Below are 20,125 nucleotides of genomic sequence, written 5' to 3' on the forward strand. Positions count from 1 at the left end.
AGATTTATGAGTCTACATTAATTTTTGGATTGTATCCCTCTAAGCATAGACCAATAAGGTTTGTGCTTGACTATCTGTCATCAGAGATGCTGAGGCGAGAGGAGTTTAATGGAGAATTCAAATTAAAATAGACGCTGTCTGGGCTACGCTGGAAAGTTTGCTTTCCCTTTTCCCAGACCTCTGCCACCATCACCAGAGACACAGCGTTATCTGTGAGCTCCTCTCCGCTCTCCACCCACCACAACTCCACCACCACGCGCAGCCCACCGGCGCCGAGGGCAGACCGCTTACCTGTTGCCTTTTCAGGGTTATTGCACATGAAACACTGCCAAGTTCCCGCTTCCTCGCTGTAGCCGAATAAATCAAAGAACCTCACTTCTTCCAGGTGCATCTGCACGTGGTCCAGGTCCTAGGCCAATAATGAGAAAAACCAAACTCACTCAGGAGGTGAACCGCTGTACGGTTAACAGCTCGTAACCAGAAATCACAGAGGGACGCGCAGTGGGCGCCGACGAGCGTCCTTTTCCATATGTCTCCTGCGGACACACAACCTGCCGGGGCAAACGTGCTAAGCAGGACGTGTCTCTCTCTCTCTCTATCATCAGTAGCAGCTAATATATAAATCATATATTAGTCTGTAGGAGGCAGAGGACTGGTCTGGGATTTTTTTTTGCCTCTTCAACACTGCTGCCAGCAGCACGCTCAGCAGTCCTGTCCTCAGCAGCACGTTTCCTACCAGCTGAACCACTTTTATTACCTCCAGCCCTCTCTCAGGACTTTGTCAATGAGCCAGAAGGTAGTGGTCTCTGCTAACACGCTGCAGTGCTGGGGGCTTCCTCCTGTCCAGCTGGATCCCCCATCAGAGCAGAGGAGTTAGTGGCTGGGGACCACTTTACTTTTATTTTTTCTTTTCTTTTTAAAGAAAGAATGTAGGCTCTGAAACCAGCCCCCTGTAAAAAGCACTAATATGAATGTTTAATATGAATGTTAATATGAACTTTTCCAAAAACACAGCAACAACGGGACTGATTTAGCTCACACGAAACATACCCAGGGAAATATGATGTTATTCTGCCAGTGACAAGCCAGGGAAGTAAGGATTATGCATCTGCAAAGTAAACTGAATGTCTAACTTGATCAAAGAAACCTACAGAAAGTATACTTGTAGCTTCAAGTATGGGAAAAGCTGAAGGATACTCTTTTTGAGGCAATTAATAACACTGTGTAATTCAGTGTGTTTTAAACTGCGTTATTTAATTTTAAAACAGAATGTGATCTCACACTTAAACAAACGTTGGTGTTAAATAACAGCAACCAAGTTACTTGCTGCAAACACAAAGGGAATTGCCAGGACCGGTCAGAAAACATTCCTATTTATTTGTGTGGGGTCTTCAGAGATCCACAACACTACATGCTGCAGCCCAAAGAAAACACGGATTTACGCAGTCAGTGGGGAAAATACCATCCCTTGCCAGGGACGTCAGTTCATCACACTGAACAAGGCTGTGCAAGGGACGGAGTTGTTTGATTCAGGCCTTTTCAGAAAAGCTTTAGTGAAGGACAGGGAGCAGGAGGCCGGCTGGCTCAGGGAGACCCGGCGGCACGGCATCTCTCCTCCCCAGCCTCTTTCAACCCGAGAAATGGGCAGGAACTGGCTGTTTTCGCAAGAACCGAAATGCCCGAGACCACTTCAGTCCTCTGGCCATCGCCCCGGATAACAAGCTCAGCTGAGCCAGAAGTTGAGTTTTAACTTAACAGGGGTTCTCAGGTGCCCTCCGCCCCTGCACACCAGAGGCCATCTCCTGATGGATTTTAGGCTGTCTGAAGGAGGGATGGCAAGGCAGAACGGGGAGCACGACTCACATCACCTGAGAGGCTCCAAACGACAAAGGTTTTCTTCCCTTTCCAGCTTGAACATGCAGAGAAATGGGCTTCACAACAGCCGGGAAGAGAACGATCGCAGGACGAAGGGCTCGGACACACGTTGGCTTTGTTTGCAAGGGGGTTTGCAGGGCAGCAGCCCCACAGCCCGGCTCTTTGCTCTGTCCTCACCTGGGAGGTGAGCAGCCAGGCTGCAGCAGAGATGTCCCCTGCACTCCCGGGATCCCTCATAACGTTTGGCTTTGCAATTCCGTATGCCTCCGGTGCCTGCTCGCCGGGGTCAGGCTCCATCCGTATCTCTGCGCAGCTGGCTGCTGGGCTGCCCTGCCCCAGCACGCTCAAACCGGCTTATACTGGGGATCCTGGGTAAAACTTGATTATTTTGCTCTGTAACAGCTCTTTATACATTGCTGAAGTTCTTACTTTCCTCCAAAGAGGAATTCCGTACACTGGAGGAATTTAGCTGGCTGCTGCGCTGCGCAGCAGGAGTGCTGCACAGCTTCTCTCCCTATTTCTCTGGCCAGTCGCTCGGCGTTGGATCTGACGGTCCGAGGCTCCACTGCCTCCCTTCAGACACTTTGTGCGCAGGATCCCAAGCAGATCCTGCCTGGGCAGGAGAGCGGAGTCCTCGGGAGGGACAGACCACAGCAGCCCCCCTGGGGTCTTCTCCCCACCGCAGGCTCCCGACGGATGGAGGGGCAGAGCGGGGCAGAGCATGGCCAGCAACGCGCCCTGATCCTCCTCCTGCCGTGGCATCTGGGAGGACAGAAGATGGGCAAAATAACGATGGTACTGCTCTCAGGGGGTCTGTGGAAGGATGTTGTAAGGGCACGTGGATGACGCTGAACAGAAAGCCTGGGAGCTTCTCCATCCTGTGAAAAAAAATCTTCTAGTGGCTGCAGTGAGGCAACTCTAGACTGAAAGAGAACAAGCATCCCTGAAATATCAATGCAGCAATCTTTCTTTTCCACTCTGTACTCTAGTACACTTGAAATAATCTGCAATAAGCCACTTATTTCAGGAGGGGAAGCACGAGGAAAAAGCTTAATTGGAGAGGAGAGATTTATCTCATCCCCATGCTCCATCATCTTGAAAACTTCAGTGACTCCATTGTGAAAACGCGGCACTTCTTTCTGCTGCGTAAGTGAGATAGCAAACAAAGGCAAGGGAGGAACAGAACTAACAATAGCTTAAAAATGTTAATTATTCTATTGCAACACTGCTTAACAAAAGACTCTCTTTAAGGCATCACATGGGGCTCGTAAAGTAGTCACCATCTCACTCTTCTGACACAGCATGAGTCAACACAAAGAATTCAGCAACGAGCTCAAAACGGGCTTAGTTTTTGTAACGTGGCCTGCCTGTACTTTGATAAAGAGCTATGAAGCAACCAAACGGAAATCTGTAAGGATGTACATCTGGAAACGCTTTACTTCTGGCACATCTTAAGCCGTGTTGTATAAATATTTTTTGTGGCACGAACAGGCTTGCCCAGTGAAACACGACATGCTTTCTGTAAGCCAGGTATTTGCTGCAATTCCTTGCACACGCACCTTGGGCCAAATTCAGAAATCGCTTACAGTGATGTAGATCTGAAACTATTTCTCAGAATTTACTCTGGAACAAATCATTGACGTAATAGATTTTTCTCCAGGTTTGCAAAATGCTTTAGAATACATACCAAAAAAGAAGTCTAACTTCATTTACTCTGGATTAGCCCCAGGGTCAGAGGGCAGAAGCGGAGTGACTGCAGAGCAGCGTGGCAGCACTGACTCCACTGTGGTTCCCGCTGGCTGCTGGGGGTCAGACCTTCCCCACGTACTTACAGCACAGAAATTCCTCAGTTCTCATAAAGCATTCAGACATTGCTGTCACACGACGCATAAAACTTAATGCAAAATGTAATACAGGATGCTGACACTGCATTTGTATCAATAGATTTAAAAATATTTTAAATTTAAAGTGCTACGCTTACTGAAACAACCACACCCCCATAATTTTGCTTCCTGCACTATCGGCAGAGGAATAATATAAACAACTACAATAATTTTGTCAATCAATTCACAATATTTGAAGTTCTATGGCAATGGGAAGAACTTCTGAAACAAAAATTTCAGATCACCACAGAAGCTTAGTCTGTCAAGCAAAGCAAGGACTACGTCATCCCAGGAATGCTGTGGCCGGATTTTTGGGGGATGTAAAAGCTAAAGGAAATCTTCCTTAGGGCAGGCCTAGGTCTCGCTCCCAGAAAACTCAGTGGGATTTTTCTCAGTAAACTGAATGGAAATTTCACTAGAAACAAACTCAGGTTCTGTATTAATAAGCAAAAACAAAACTGAGAAAGTAAAGCCAGCAGCATACTGCGGAGACCAAGACTGAATATTAAAGTCTTCTACCATTTTAGATGCGTTACACCTGCCTGACTATCTTCAGCCTCCGAAGGCTGTTAGGCAATCTGCAGCTCCTGGAGTTTCCAAACTTCAGTTCACTGCTTAATTCATTAAATCAGTGAAGATCAGTATCTCATCTTCCAGCTCTGTTGTTTTGGGAGCTCAAAGATACTCTTAATGTCACGGAGTGATGAAAGTTCCCAAAATAGGCCAAACACTAGTGTCTGAGCAGTAGTAGGATTATGCAACTGATGCACTGGAGACTAATCACGTTTCTGGGGTGTTGGACACATTTTGTAGACTTTTTGTGCATGATGCACTACATCTAATCCTACCCGTGAAGGCACGCTCTTTCCTAAGCTCTTTATTCACCCCAAACTATACACTCCACCAGCTCTGACTTTTGACTAGTAGATCTTGGCATGGACTCAAGTTAAGCCAGTATTGAACAGAAAAGCAGTTGGATGAGTCAGGCTAGGATTTCAATAGCAGCTAAAATACTTAGTGCAAGCCCCACTGTGTCTAAGTAAAACTGGCCCATAAGCTGGGTCTCGGATGTGGGGATCCCCTGCTCCTCTTACAAGCCACAGCAGGAGTTCCCACTTCAATGCAACATTATCCTGGGGGTTCAGAAGGTGTTTCAAACAGAAGTCCTGTTTTCAAATCAGCCATAACCTTAGTAAATTAATCTTATTCAGTCAGACATCTTCATGCGTACAATATTCTGAGAACGAATATTTCAGAATCACGTTTGACAATTCATTTCATCCAATTGAGCTGGATCGAGATGTTGAGGAATAAATAGAAATTTGTTTTACAATCCTGCAGCGTCCTTTTCCAAGAAGCCTGATTAATAGCTTTGAAATAGCATTCGCTGAAATCCTGGAGACAGTAAACAGCTTTGAAAGAGTAATCTTTTAAACTGATGGGGGTAACTAACGGTGGAGGCACAAATGATCATTTCCATAAAATCCAAGTCTCTGCTTAACTAGGTGAGTTTCCAAGCGGCTGCCAAACAGTCCATAGTGGCAGCTAATCTGAATCTAGAGTCTGAAACTGCGAGCAGGAAAAAAAATCCATATGTAGCATCACTAGTTTTCATCACGTCGGGAACAATCCACATGAAGCATGTACGAGGGGGTGGAGAACAAGCCTGGAGCCCTTTCAAAGCACAGTACAAAACAACACTGTGGACCCTCTGCAGAGATTGAAAATGTAATGGCTGGTGAACAGTTTTCAACCTTCCCACAAGCTGAGTGCTTCATGTGGAAGGGAGGTTAGAAGCACGCACTATGGATAGCCATATGGCCGTCCAGGAGAAGAGGGCTTGGCATGTCAGTAAGTGCAAATGCTCAGAAGATGCTTGGAGCTAAAGCAAAGAATGGGAAGGGGAAGGGAAAGAGGTTTTGTTTTTCACGATTTGAGCACAGCAAAGACTTGCTGTAGCTATCGTAAAGGTCTTTGTACAGCTGTTGTAAAAGTCAGTGCAAAGTTTTCTTTTTTTTTTTTTCTGAGAAAAATAAAAGCTTACCTTTTGGTGTGGAAATGTAGACTGAATCATGGCAGTTTCAAAACTGTGTGTCCCCTTGAGCTGTGTCTTCTCCCACAGGGCCTTAAGGACTTGTACAGAATTACTCTGTATGGACAAAGGTTCTGCAAACAAGCTCTGAAGAAAATGTTGAAAACAGGGTTTCAAGCATTTTTTACTTGGCCATTAACAAAGAGTATCTTGTTCTTACAGTGGGACAGCCACGCGAATAACCACGGATTAGTTCATTTCTCCATGAGGAGTTACGATGGATCAATATGCACACAATTAGATAAATCCTCAAATATTTGCTTGGGGTTTTTTTTATTGTACATTACATGTCTTTAAGGTCTGTGGCTCACCAAAGAGTATCTATCAACTACCACTACACATAGCAACATGCATGTCATTTTTGTATTGAAATGCTAGTTTATCAAAATGTTAGCAGCACTGGCCCCTGCAAACCAGGTGTAGATCTCAGTGGCGTGCATCTTTTTGGAAAAGTTGTGTCATTTACCAGCTAACATGAAAAGATGCTTAGCACCGCTGCAGGTTTGTATATGTTTATTTGGACCTGACTGCAGCTCTTGGTCCTTGTGTGGGGAAGAGTGAAAGTGCAACGTTTGCAACTGCGCTGAACAGACAGTGGGATGAAATGCAAGAGAAAAAACTCCACAGAAGACATTCGACACAGATTTTGCTGGCAGAGGACAAGAATTTTCGTGCCCTGAACATTCACAAAACAAGATGAAACCTGGGTTAGGTTGGGTGCTCTCACCTCCAAAGCTCCCTGTTTCAAAGGACAGCAAGGATACAACCTTATCCTGCCTTGAATTATTCTAATATTTCAACTGCATTAAGTTCCTCATTGTATAAACTGCACACAAAATCAATGTTACAAGAACACTACTGCAGCTGAGAGAGCTTAGTGTTTCTGCCTCTCCTATATCTGCTACATGATCTTGTAATTAAAAAACGCATTTGCATGCAGAAGCCAAGTTAAGCATGTACAAGCAAATCTGATTTTCCATATTTCAAGTATTTGATTTCGCAATATGAACAATGTCCTTTTACCGTAGGTTTCCTGGATGGACATTCCTTCTTCTCTTTCTAAGCAGAAACCCAGCAATCCTAATCCCACTGTCTGGCATCCAACTGACACAGACACACTTCAGTAAGACTCAACCAGGAATTTTACCGTGGCCGAGGCAAGGCGTTTTTTCCAGCTAAGCTGTCAGAAACAGCCAGATCATTTTGTCCAAATTAAAAGGGAGAAGAAGTCAGCTCCAGGCAGCCACCTGGCAGGAGAAAATGGCAGCCCAATTAGTTTGTCTTTGGCAAAGTTATGAGTGACTCTAGGGAAGGCGTTAGAAAGGGACGCGTCAGGCAGCCCCTTCCTCACTGCTGCTACCGCAGCAGCGTGACACCGTCCCGCCTGATGAGAGAAACGAAACCATAAATCAGGATTATTTTAATGAATGAATCTGTGAAACTAAGCAACCTGTCTATTGAATAACCTCTCTAACATCACCCCTTATTCTAGTTTTGTTTTGTTAATCATCGCTTATCTGTAAGACAATTTCTCAGATCTTCACTGACCTATGCTTCTCTTCCTACTGCCCTGCAGTAATAATTTACCGTTTCACAACTTCCATCCAAGGGTTTCAAAACATGATATAACTATTCACTAATATTTTTTAAATTAAATAGAAAGCAGGGTTATGAAGTTAAGAATCTGTTCTGGAGACCTGGGAGAAAAAGTCTCTCCTCTCGCTTTTACTTTTGCAGAATGCAGTGTCAAACAGAATATGGAGCGACTGACAAAAAAGGAATAAAAATATGGCAACTGGTACTGGAATCTTCAGAAACCGTTTATTAGTCGTCTGTCTGTGAATCTATGATGGATCTGCTGAAAACTACATTTTTATCACCAGCCTTTCATTTAACTTATTATTAGCACACTATAAATATGTTTTATGTCAAATTTATCTCTTGTACAATTTCACAGGCTTAAATAACATTATCTCAGGGCTGAATTTAGTGCCCTGTATTTAATTTAATAATAGTTATATATCCAGTACTTAAAAGCTTTAGGATTTCGAACAAAAGAAAAACATAAATTATCTGACATTAAACATCGCCCCGACGCACAGCAGGCTCAAACACTCCGTGCAACATAAGAGGAATCATTTTTTTTCCCCATCAGAAAAAAGTTCTGTGTTTACGCATATTTGCAAAGACACAAAACTGAATTGCATTGCTTTGAGCCTGGCCCCGGCAGCGCGGGGGGATTCTGCTGGGGGGTCCTTGGCACAGGAGCCCGGGGCCAGGGGCAGCACTGGCACAGCCGGAGCAAAACTAGCAAGACCGTAGGGAATAAAAGCAAAGCTTCGGGAAGAGGAGCTGCAGTGGGACAAATGCGATTACCCAGCCCAGGGCAAGGACAGCCATGGGAAAGGGGGGACCCGCTCTTTGGGGGCAATGTCCAAAAGAAGCAGGACCCAGCAGGGACACGTGGGGATGGGGAAGGAAAGTAATATTGCCCCTGTGAGCTGGGAACTATGTGGAGCTCAATAGTCCTGATAAAAGATGGAACTAGCAGGGCCAAAATCAGGGTAATCTGGGAAGGGGTTAAAGGGAGAGGTTTTTCAATGAAAAACGTACCGGGAAAAGGCTAGGCACCAGGGATTAAAGGTGGATCAGTGATTAAATTTTCAGTGCGACTGATTCAAACCGTGAACCACAGACAGAGCAGAGGTCATTGCGTTAAAATCTGGTGGCAGGGGCGGCGGAGGCTGCACAGTGGCGAGCGAGGTATGCCAGCTCTGCTGCCCGTCTCCTCTGCTTCTTGTCCTCCTTTCTTGTTTTTGTGTGGCTTAGTACTTTTGTCCATATTTTTCAACACCTGTTTTCCTCTCATCAGGAATAAAATGATGCATTTGTAACATAATTCATTTATTCTCTCTAGGTCCTCTTAAAATTCAACCTCTTTCTTCAGGTTTTCACTTACAGAGTAAGTCACCTCCTTTGTTTTCCCCTTTCATCTTGTCTCCTCATTCCTGTTTCTGCCTCTGCTTCCTTTGCTCTGCTCTGTCACTGTCCTCTCCTTCCCTGACTACCTCCGACTGACCTGCATTTTTTGAAAACATTTGTTGTATTTATTTCTAGGAGCAAACACAGGGAAGAGTGATTTGAGCTGTTAAATTCACAGCATAACTCGCTGTGCATGTTTTAAATTCCAGATAAAACCTTTGTATTTCTAAGGTTGCATTAGGGTGGGATGAACTGTGGTGAATGGCTCTGCATAGGCTAAGAAACTGAGCCTTATTATTTTAACACAAAATCCATCTGTTTCATCTTGAAGTGTGAATGTAGGGTTTTCTCTTACAATTTCATACTATTTGTAACCTATTAGGAAATTCCACGTATATCCAAATACTGGGCTGTATTTGGAAACAGTATCACACATGAGAAAATAGCTCTAGGGTAGGTAGGAGAACAGCACTGATCAGCTTTGCAAATCCCGCTCAGTCAAAACTTCTGCAGTAAAAAAATCCCAGTGGGTGCTGCACCTCCAACCTCCACCTGCAGTCTCAGGGTTGATTCTGGTCCCCTGCAAAACCACTGCAATGCTCCTGTTCATTTGCAAGGCACCTGGGACTTTACTGGAAGTTTTGCCTGAATGAGGACAATAAGGTTTGGTCCCACTTTTTTATCCCCAGACTTTGTAATCTCTCCAGACAGTTTCAATTTACTGTATTTTGTAGAAATATAAAAACTTAAAAACTGCAAACTCACTTCAACCTACTATAACGACTTCTGAGACATCACAAGGGTCACAAAGCACTGTGGATTAGAAGTGTATTTAAAGAGATTAACCATTAAAACATTTTTTTCCCAGTACAATGTGAACAATATAGAGGTGCCACTAATTTGTACTGCACGCACCTGCTGAAAGAGGAACATGATATGGATCCACAGTGGAGGCTGCTGGCTGATGAGGGTAAAACTGGATTTACTGTACAAGCAGTAGTGGCCCTTCAGGGGACAGCTGAAGAACAGCTTTGCTACACAACTTCTAACGGTATCTAGAAATAAATATGCAGAATATGAAAATCAGCTAAAGACAGAAACCTAACTGTACCAGCGTATTTGCAATCAAGCAGTGCGTGGGCATACATTTCCACTACGGCGTATCGGTCTGGGTCAACTCCTGCAGCGTTCGGAAGGGCATTGCTGTGTCTGCACCCTTAAATTAAACACGAGCCATCTGACAGTACTAGAGAAATCTAGTCTCCGGTGCTTTAAATCTTACGTAGTAATCATTTACTCCCAAATGCAAAAGGTGCAAGACAGCACACGGTCAGGCTGTTTATCTTCTTTGTGCTTTCTCATGCATTCTGTAGAATCGTTTAGCTTATCGAACCCGACAGATCTGTCAAAACTGTGCATCACTTATTCTTATTTAAAGAGTTTGTTGGAAAAAACATCCCGTATTAGGAAACAGCCATATGGGGGCCTGACATCTGTGGGATCCTTGCCGAGACTTTGCGCAGCTGAAAGCTGGTGTCCGTAGGGATGGAGGAGTGCGGCGCAGGGCTGCCAGCTAGGAACGGGGTCGCTCAGCCGCTGGTAAAAGCTGCGGTACTTCTCATTTGCAATGGATTCTCCAGGAGCCAAAAGATGCATAAATCAGTGCACAACGTTACTGTGCGCGTAGCACGTTTGCTGCACAGGCCATCCTATAAATTCATCACCAGAAATACCAGTTTGAAAGAAGAGCGTTAGCGAGCATCCACTGAGCCCTGCGTCCCCGCGGAAAGCCGACGTGCCAGCTCCTGCTCCGCTCCGCGAGGGCTCCCAGCCGCAGCCCCTCTCCCCATCCACCCGGGAGCTGCAGCCCTAGAGCCCAGGTCCACCTGAACCTGCCCTGGCTACAGCTTGGCTTCTAAGGGCTCCAGGTCCCACAAACCCCGCTTCTCATCAAGCCTATGTGCTGCAAGTCTGCTGGTCATCCCTGATTTTTACACGCTAAGCCAGGGAGCTGCAGCTTTTGCAGCCGTTCCGCGAGAGACACAACACACAAGGGACAGGAATCGTTGCTGCTGCCGCGCTGCAAGGGACAACGTGGCACAGTGACTTGCTCAAATCAGCAAGGCAGTGCAAGGGCAGCTGCTGGCAGAGCCCACGGGCCACAATGGCCAGCACAGCCACAGACTTTGCAGCAAAAAAAAACACAGAGAAGGAAAAGGCATGGAGCTCCAGGTCCAACCGGATGAGAGACTGCAAATGCATTCAGAGTTACACACTGGGAAAGGTGGGATATGTCCGTTCACAGCTGTGATTCAGTGTCACCCACTCAACACACAGGTTTTCTGCCAAAGTGCAGTTTGACTCACAGTCCCAGCTCCGGAACACTACAGACAGACAAAGCATCTCCAATTCTCGCTGCTCTGCCAAATATCAACCATTTATGCCACCTGTGATCATGTCATCTGTTGATAAAAATCCCGCCGCAGCTACATGCAATCTGAAGGTGCCCTTTGGGATCAACTGCTCAGTACAAAGCTATATGCTACATAATGTTACCTGACTCTGAACTTCCTGTGCTGGTTTTAACTGGAAACGAAGCCCTTGAGATGCACAATTCTGCTTTTGCAAAATACCGACCTTGAACCCTCATTTTCTGTCTTTGGATGACTACTCATAATGATAACAGCATGCTAGGCATAACCTAATCAGACTTCTTTATTAACTTAAAATAGTGGTATCGTTTTATAGCCCCTTTGAACAGGAACAAGCAGCCAATCCAAGGTAAAAAGGCATGGAAAACAAAAAATGGAGATCCTTGGATGATGACCTTGATGCAAACACAGGAGAGAGCGGGACCCTCTTCACCCAGCTGGATTGCTGACCTTGGAAGGGGAGGGGAACAACCAGTAGCCCCAGCTGCTGCTGCCGCACTTGCTGCCTGGCTAAAGGCAGAAATGACAGACAGACAGACAAACCACCCTGCAGTGGCTGATGAGCCCGTCAGACTGGTCCATGCACAAAGCCACCACTGCTCACCTCTCCTGAGGTCCTGGCCTGCCAGCACCTGCAGGGTCAAAGCCAAAGCATTTTCAAGAAGAGGGAGCAGCGTAGGCTCCTGCGGGGTCGGCCAGTCACGTCTCACCTTGCAGCGTCCATAAAATGAAATCACGCAGTTGGGAAGGTTGACACAGGCCAGCTGTGCAGGGAGCATTACTCAGAGTCTCATGCTATCCTGGTGAGTCACCATGCACTGAAGGTGTAGGAATAAAACGCTGTAAGAAAATACCCTAACTGGAAAAATGAGTTCTAACTCTTTAGAAAATGTGGGTAACGGGAAACAGTTTAAATAGCACAGCCTTCTGGATCTGCTGACAATGAGAGCCAGCAACAAGGAAGACTGATATCAGAAGGCAGCCTTTCTGTCCAACAACAGAGCATCTTGAAATACTTGCGGTTTTTAAACATTTTTCATCTAATCAAGATGTGAAAGCATAGGAGAGAAATGTAATAAATTCAGTATTTCACATAAAACCACGATGTATGAGGAATGAGTTTACCAGAGGTACAAAAGTATGGGTCCCTAGACCAAAAGTATCAATGATACTTTTGATCTGAAATCTGAAAATGCAGAATATTCAAAACTGGGATGTTGGAACCTGCTGAAGATGCTACAGAGAGGCCAGGTGGCTGTTAGGCTGGGAGGAAAAAAACTTCAGAAGCTGGCAAGTGGAAACCACTTTATTATCCTTTGACAAAGCTGTTCGAATTTGCTGAGAAAAGGAAGTCACCAGTGTCAAGCTGGGGCTGCAGAGCTCATCGAGACTCCACTGTAGCACAGGAGATCTGAGATGTAAAGGCACGGGAAGATTAGAGTTCACAAAAACCGCTAGAGTCACTACACATACTGTGGGGAAACACACACAAGCCAAAGCAATGCATAATTATTTGGAAGTGAGCACAAGAACCAAACCAGACTGCAGCGACCATAGAGCAAGGGATGACAACAGCACTCCTTCCTCAGAGGAATACTTACAGGGTATAATCAGCAACATCACAGCAGATGAAGCTTGGATTATCTGGAAACCAATGGGGTGTTCACTAATCTTTAATCATAGGCAGTCCCATAAGCCAATATGGGGCCAGAAGGAGCGACAGTGAAAGCAGAAGAAAAGCCGCAGGCACTAGGTCAGAGGGTCAGACCAGGCGGTGAGCTTTCCTCCCAGGGATGGAGTTCACGAACCGAGTCAAAAATGATGTTGGGCTGACCAGGACCACAAACATCATCCAGATCACTCCCCTCTAAAGAGACAGGATGAAGGACCTAGACCGGCCCCAGCTCTCCTAACACATGGGTGAGCCAACAAAAAAACCCATCCGTATTTGCCTCTAGAGAGTGCATTTAGCAGAGGGCAACTCTGAAGATGTTTCATTTGCTTTGAGACAGCGATGGAAAGCAGAGCTGAAGTGGGGCCACTTCTCTTGGCTTCACCAAACATACCAAAAAACAGAGGCACACTTATCGGTGTTAGGGAATATGGCACTCCTTCCTCTTGTGCAGGCCTGAAAAAATGACTACATTACAGGAGAACGTTGCCTTGTAGAAGGGAAGAATCCTCATAAAGTGGTGGCTTGATGCCAAGCATTGGGCATTTGTAGGCTGCTCTTTGAAGAAGACAATATTGATTTGTGCACATTGACTAAATCCTGTGGAAATGCTGTTTGGGCCATGTCAATTGCCTAAGCACAAACATACTCCAAGATCCACAGCGGGACAATATTAGAAGCGTGCATATGGCTGTAAGCCTTCAGCAGCAGAAAGCCAGGGCTTAAATTTAAACCAACAAAGATGCAAATGCTGCTAAACTGAGATAACAGTTCTGAAAAGAAAACTAACTTAGCTGCAGATCACAGATACATCATGCCCATAAGCAACACACTCAACTTAGCAGGGAAAAAAGAGGGGGCATGAAATCCACCACTCTTGGATTAGTGCCTACGGGGAAAATTTGAGTTTAACCTAATTACCCAAACCTACTGGTTCATACCCAAACCTGCCAGTGTTCACATTCAATATAAAGAAGGAGTTTGAGAAACTGAAGGGGTTAATTAGAGTGACCCTAAGTCCTGGGACATATTAAAGCACAAAATTAAACGATGCCTCCAAGGAGGCTGTTGAGAGAATGCTCTTCCAACAGCTTGGTCCAAACTAAAGACCCCTGGTTTATGCACCACAGATGCTAACAAAACCTTAACTTCAATACACTCAACCAGAAGTAGAGGCTTGGCCTCGGTCCATGTGTGTGAAAAGTTTAATGCTTCATTATGGGAAATCACTCTTAGCTAAACGTGACCATAAAACACGTATTGCCACTGCAAAAAGGAGCTGGCAGTCAATGCCTTCTTCTTCAGTGAGTACAGCAGTTATTTTTTCAGTTACAAATATATGAATTGACAAGAAACCTGGGAGGCATTTAAAGGCTGCAGGCAAACATTGGAGTGCATTAAACAACTGTGCAAGGCAGCAGAGTCCAGAGCTAGATTGCTAGATTTATTGTCACCCACAGTAAGTCCACATCAAGCTGATTAAATCCCACCTGGGCAGTCTCCCACAGAAGTCATTGCAGCTGCGAGCAGAAGGTGGCAGAGCTCCAGGATACCAGGCCCTGGTTAGCAATTAAGAAAGGGTGCCCAGTGCTGGCTGGGACTGTGTTTGATGGGACTGTGGAGGAGGTTCCTAAATGCTGCAGAAGAAAAAACTGCAAAGGATATATGGAGAGACACAAAACCCTAACAAATTGCTTAGCAAGCCATTGTGGATGACACTGAGAAAAATACTGAGGCTACCAACACATGTCAAAATAAATGTCAGCTCAAGTGCTGGAGTCCACGCTGGCTGAGCAAAAAGTTAGTTCCTGGAAAAACACAGCATTCATTTGTCAATATCAACTGAAAAAAGCCTCCTACTCAGAAAATTTTCAAAGCTTTGGTATGAGATGAGCGATTACTCATAGCTATTTCTGCTACATTCGATATGCTGAATTTAGCAATGTCTGATAACAAGCCAAAGTTTACCACGTAAGTTCTTCAATTGTTTGCAATGAACTTCCAGTTTCAACACGTAACAGCTAATCTCAGTTATCCCAAAGTCAGTAGAAAGTGGTATTGAAATAATAAATCTATTCTGATGAAGACTAAGATGACCCTGATCCATATCTAGCACTATTTTACTGTATTTCACTCAAGTGCAGACCAACACACCAGTACCATGGGAATTCATTTCTATGGTCATGGGAGACCTGTAAATAGATAGGCAAGGCAAAATAAGTTTCTTATCATCTGGGCACATGAAGCTGCCCAGAATGAAGCTGGGCACATTTTCAAGAAAATGACATGTCAGAAAAATGTTTATGTTGTGCCTTTTCACAAAATGTTTAAAATGGAAAAAAAAAAATCATTTTAATGAATAGCACCATCAGAGACTGACCCACGGCATGTGAGATTGGCTCACTGGACATACACACACTGCAGAATAACTAGTGGCCCGTTGTATCACTAACTCCTGCACGGACACAGACCTCTAACTAAAAATACAAATTGTAATAGTCACATAGGTTGAGTCATCATCTTCCAAAATTTGACAGCATCCACTGAAGGAGCAGAACTAAAAGCACTGCTTTCCTGCAGTACTGCCCACTGGAGCACTTCCCACCTGGGAACGTACAATTCTGCTTACAAGTAACCAAGCGCTCATGTGCCTGGCCAAGGTTTTGAGAGATCTTTAACCACTGCAGCTTTCTTCTTCCAGCATTTTGAATAATAAAACAGGTTTAAACTTTTATTCAAATGTAACCATGTCAGCAGAGTTCTTTTGTACTACATCCCATATAAAAACATTGCAGATGTTGCAAATACTGTTCAACAGGTTATCAGAGTCTGTTGTGCTCAAAATATCCCCCCAAATGTCTGTATTGTATATGGCAAGTGTTATCCTAACACCCAGCGGTTGTTAAACACTGACTTTTGTCTGCTGCGTTTTCATTTTTAAGAAGCCAAACCAAAGCATTGAATGTTTCTAGAAATGACAATATTACTCTTTACAAGTACTTCCCCAGTTGTGTAGCAATTTCAATTCAGGGTCTATGCACTGTATCCCACTGCAGCAGAGTAATAACATTCACCACGGGGTTTGATATTTCTAGTATAATATTGCACTTTCATAATATCTTATTCAAGGATCCCAAAGAACCATTACTTAAACCTCAAAATGTTCATCACAGTAGGTCATTTTTGCTGTACCTTGTGGATAAGTTAGAAGCATGGCAGGATCATTTAGGAGCCAAGCATGCAACACATCCATATTCATACTTGTACTCAGACATACTCTAACCGAGAATGAAAAAGGTGCTTTTAAAATCATTGCAGTATTTATGAATTGCGTGTACTTATGTACTCAGCATGATATGCAGTTTAAGAAGATACATTTTGGGTTTTCCTAAAACACAAGTACATAAATCAGCTGAGCTTTAGGTGAGCTATGTTGCATACTTTTCCCAGTCCATCATTGCAAGTTACATAAACCACTATGAATCAAATATCAACCTTGTGTAATCCCACAGGATTTCAGAGGAGTTAAAGCAGAGTTACAACATAGCAAGACCCATTCACACCTGTGGGAACACAGTCATTTCTAGAGAAAACAACTCACTGCATTTGCACTTGGCAATGCACAGTGGCTGACAAAGGGGAATCTGATGAGTCAGCAGGGATCAGGTCTGTAGGTTTAGCCAGGAAAGAATCATAGAATCGTTTAGGTTGGAAAAAACCTTTAAGATCATCAAGTCCAACCGTCAAGCCATCATCATGCCCACTAAATCATGTCCTGAAGTGCCTCATCTATGAAGGGCAGCATACAAATGTTTTTGCTAGGAAGAACAAAAAAAAACCCAAAACAAAACACTTACAGGCTTGAGTTAGTGGAGAAGCTTTGAAGGTGAAAAGAAACCAGCCTCAGCCTACAAAGGTGGAGACAACTTAGTTCCCTGAATCTCTGTGTAATTGCACGTGTGGAAACACATAACTGCTCACCCTGACTTCGCCTGGTAAGGAAAGATTAATTTAGCCCCAAGAACCTTTCAGGATATCAGTAAGATACAACACACAGGAGACTCCTGTCAGGAAAACCTACTTGCTCTGCAACAGCTCCCCCAGCACACGGCTCATCTTGGCAAGTGCTGGTAATCCAATGTCGACTAAAGGTCCTTTTGATATGATTTAAAGCAATGAAGTCCAAATTATGGCAAAGATGGATCTGCAACTCTTTAAAATAATTGGTCAAAAGTATGTAGGGGAGAGAGGAAGCAAAAAATTAACTAATTTCCTTGAGGACATTAAGCCTATTACATTGGTCACATTTAAGCTATGCATTTACAGACTCTAGAACCAGTTTTGTACTTTAAAAACTACTGTTGCTTCTAAATGTGGAAAGCAAATTTGAAGCAGGGTGTTCAAATTAGCAGCAAAGTCGTATCTACTGCTGCTGAATATCTGGGGTAACACACTGAACAGACAGAACAAGTGCCTGTTTTATCCAACTACTATGAATTATCCCTATTGACAAGCACCTAAGAGCAAACCTAAACCACGACATTTTAGAGCTCTGTGCATCCCTCTGCTCAAGCAGCTTCTCATCTCAGCATCCCCCTGGGCATCGTACCCTGCTGCACCCACGTCCTGCTCTCCTGCTTCGCTGGCAGCAGCCGCTGGTAACACTTGGGCACATCTTCTCCATAAAGAAGGATGAGTTCTCCTCCTTCCTCAGGCTGGCTTTGGCTTGGAAGGAGAGTCCGAGTAACACAAGGAAAGGATTTTATAACATGAAGAACATGTGAAAGGCAATGCTAGGCACAACCCCCCCCACATAGTCACCAAATGCCCCAGATGGCAGAGACTGATGAAGATCCCAAGGAAACTCTCCTCCCAGTCAAGAAGCATTTCTCATCACATCTGTTGGCAAGTCTCAAACTTCTAGCAAGAGAATAAGCAACTACTTGTTTTTCTTACAGGAAACAAGAGAATATATGTTGCAATTTTAAAGTTCACTACTAAGTGGTTGTGCCTGGGGAAAAAGAACAAAATATAACCAGAAGAATGTCAGTAGAGTTGTTAATTGTTGTTTATTCCAGCTTAACATGCTGGGCTAAACCAGGAGGGACATAGGCAAGTAGGTACAGAGTCACTGGTTCTGGGAACAATTAATGCATTATTTGATTTACACTGGTGATCCTTTACTATTAAATAAAATCTGTTAATAGGAGTGAAAGTATGTTCATAAATTTCCCAAACAGAATCAAACCCACTCATAACGTGAAACCAGGGAATACGAAATGGACACAACTTTTTCAATTTCAGTTTTAAGCCTTTTTCAGCTTCCTCAGTTTCCTTTGCCTGATCTTTTCAGTTTGGATTACAAATAAGTATATGTAAGTATGCAAACAATAAATATGTTTATAGGAGAAAATGCTAATTTTTAAAGCAACCAGCTTCAAGAAATGCTGATTTATATATTTTTTAACACTACTACCTTTGCATGCATGCCGTAACTCAGGCCAACAGACTTCACCTCCAGTAGGTTACACAAAAATTAATGAAGAAAGCATAACTATAATGGGGTCTGGACAGCCACTATAACGCACTGAATACACAGAGTCCAAATCTGAGTGGCAAAAGCCAGATTAACTTAACTTTATAAACCCCCTCCATCTTCCTTCCCTTTACCATCAGGGCAATGAAAAGCCTCTGTCATCTGGGAAGGTACACCAGTAAAAATCTCTCTGCCGCATTGTCCCATCTTCAGAAGCAAAAGCACATTTACCTTTCCGCTGCCTGTGTCGATGACTGAAGCGCAAAGAGCCCACAAGGTGTGCGCAGGAAAGCAGGGTCCTGGGAAAACGTCCCACTCCTGCCACTGCCTGGCTCCTCCGTCTCCCACCCGCATCCCTTGGTGCCTCTGCCCAGCACCCCCAGCCTGGCAGAGCGGGCACAGGCAGCTCCTGGAGGAACCGTTAGCTCCATCCTTGTACGACTCCAAAGCTCAGAAGTCAAAGTCCTCTGGTTTGGCTTTTCCCCCAGGAGGGTGATAACACCACCCCAACCAGGAATCTCCCAGCTACCAGGTAAAGCGTGCCTGGAGAGCAGCCTGTTTAAATTGATGCTTCCAGATTAGGTGTAAAGCACATGATTTGCTATTATCACGTATGTGAGGGCGGCAAGTTATGAGTGCGTTCGTGTTCCTATTACGCTCCCTGTTGTGCTGGGAGTTTCTCCACGGTCTGACGACGCAGATCACCGCGAGCGCGATGGCCATCCTGTGAGTTAGCACTTCCATTCTCACTGCTGTCCTCACATTTGGGATGCGTTTGAAATACCAGTCCTGTAGAATAAAATGCCAACTAATATTTTTTTTGGCCTAACAGCAGCAGAGTTGATCTCTGGAAATGCTGGCCTGAGCCTATGCAACTTTGTGATCCCACTGAAGGACCAGAGGTCCATCTGTTCCAAATCAACGTTTGGCTTATGGAATGCTGGAATTTATCAGACCAGTGCAGGGGTGAGCACTGCAGGGGAGCAATGAGCTTTTGCATCTACACCATCATATGGTACCGATTATCGCTCAGTACAGCACAAAATATAATAACAACCAGATTTAGGGCCAGCGTACTGCAACCTGTTTCCCCTGCTGCCTCCTCCTCTTTCAGCATTCTGTCATTAATCTCACAAAATGCTTGCTGTTTGTATTTCCTCCTGTAGGGCGCCAAGGAGCCAGGAGTGACTTACTACTGTAAAATGGTTATAATATTTTTCATTGGATGGCATTGCATTTTGAATGTGCCTTCAGTGACTGAGGACTGAATGATGCACTAGATCTCCCTGGGCTCTATCCTTTTGAAAAGGAGGGTAGGCAGGCTGGAGGTGTGCAAATCCTTCAGCATCCTCTACACACAGATATTATCAAATGCTTTCTTTCCAACAGCTCGCTTGACACTCAGTGCTCTGAGCTGTAGGCATCAATGGTCGCATTCTTATCCTCATTATCTAAAGAGCAAGTAGAACTAGAGTGGAAAACAAGGACCTGCCCTCAAGTTATAATCAACCCCAGCAGCCATACAGGCTTGTGTCTGGGAACCATCTGACACCAGCAGCTCCCAGAGGCAGGATACACATGGCCATGCATTTGATTCACCAACCCTACGTGTCTGGGAAACAAGAAGAATAAGTCAAAAATCATCCACCCTGC

At 44.5% G+C, this 20,125-nt stretch overlaps 1 protein-coding gene across 2 annotated transcripts in view; it reads right to left on the reverse strand.

The window, feature by feature from the left end:
• The window catches only part of VEPH1 (ventricular zone expressed PH domain-containing 1), a 78,993-nt gene that overhangs the window by 14,583 nt on the left and 44,285 nt on the right, over nt 1-20,125 (reverse strand). The window contains exons 9-11 of one of the 2 annotated variants that reach the window (XM_010584950.1): nt 9,748-9,887; nt 5,803-5,937; nt 292-409 (exon numbers count right to left, since the gene is read on the reverse strand). In XM_010584950.1, coding sequence (XP_010583252.1) covers nt 292-409; nt 5,803-5,937; nt 9,748-9,887 — 393 coding nt within the window. The remainder of the gene's footprint in view (nt 1-291; nt 410-5,802; nt 5,938-9,747; nt 9,888-20,125) is intronic. The other variant, XM_010584951.1, reaches the window with a different exon arrangement.

Source organism: Haliaeetus leucocephalus, unplaced genomic scaffold (assembly GCF_000737465.1).
Source record: "Haliaeetus leucocephalus isolate CR32 unplaced genomic scaffold, Haliaeetus_leucocephalus-4.0 Scaffold1014, whole genome shotgun sequence".
Lineage (NCBI taxonomy): Eukaryota > Metazoa > Chordata > Aves > Accipitriformes > Accipitridae > Haliaeetus > Haliaeetus leucocephalus.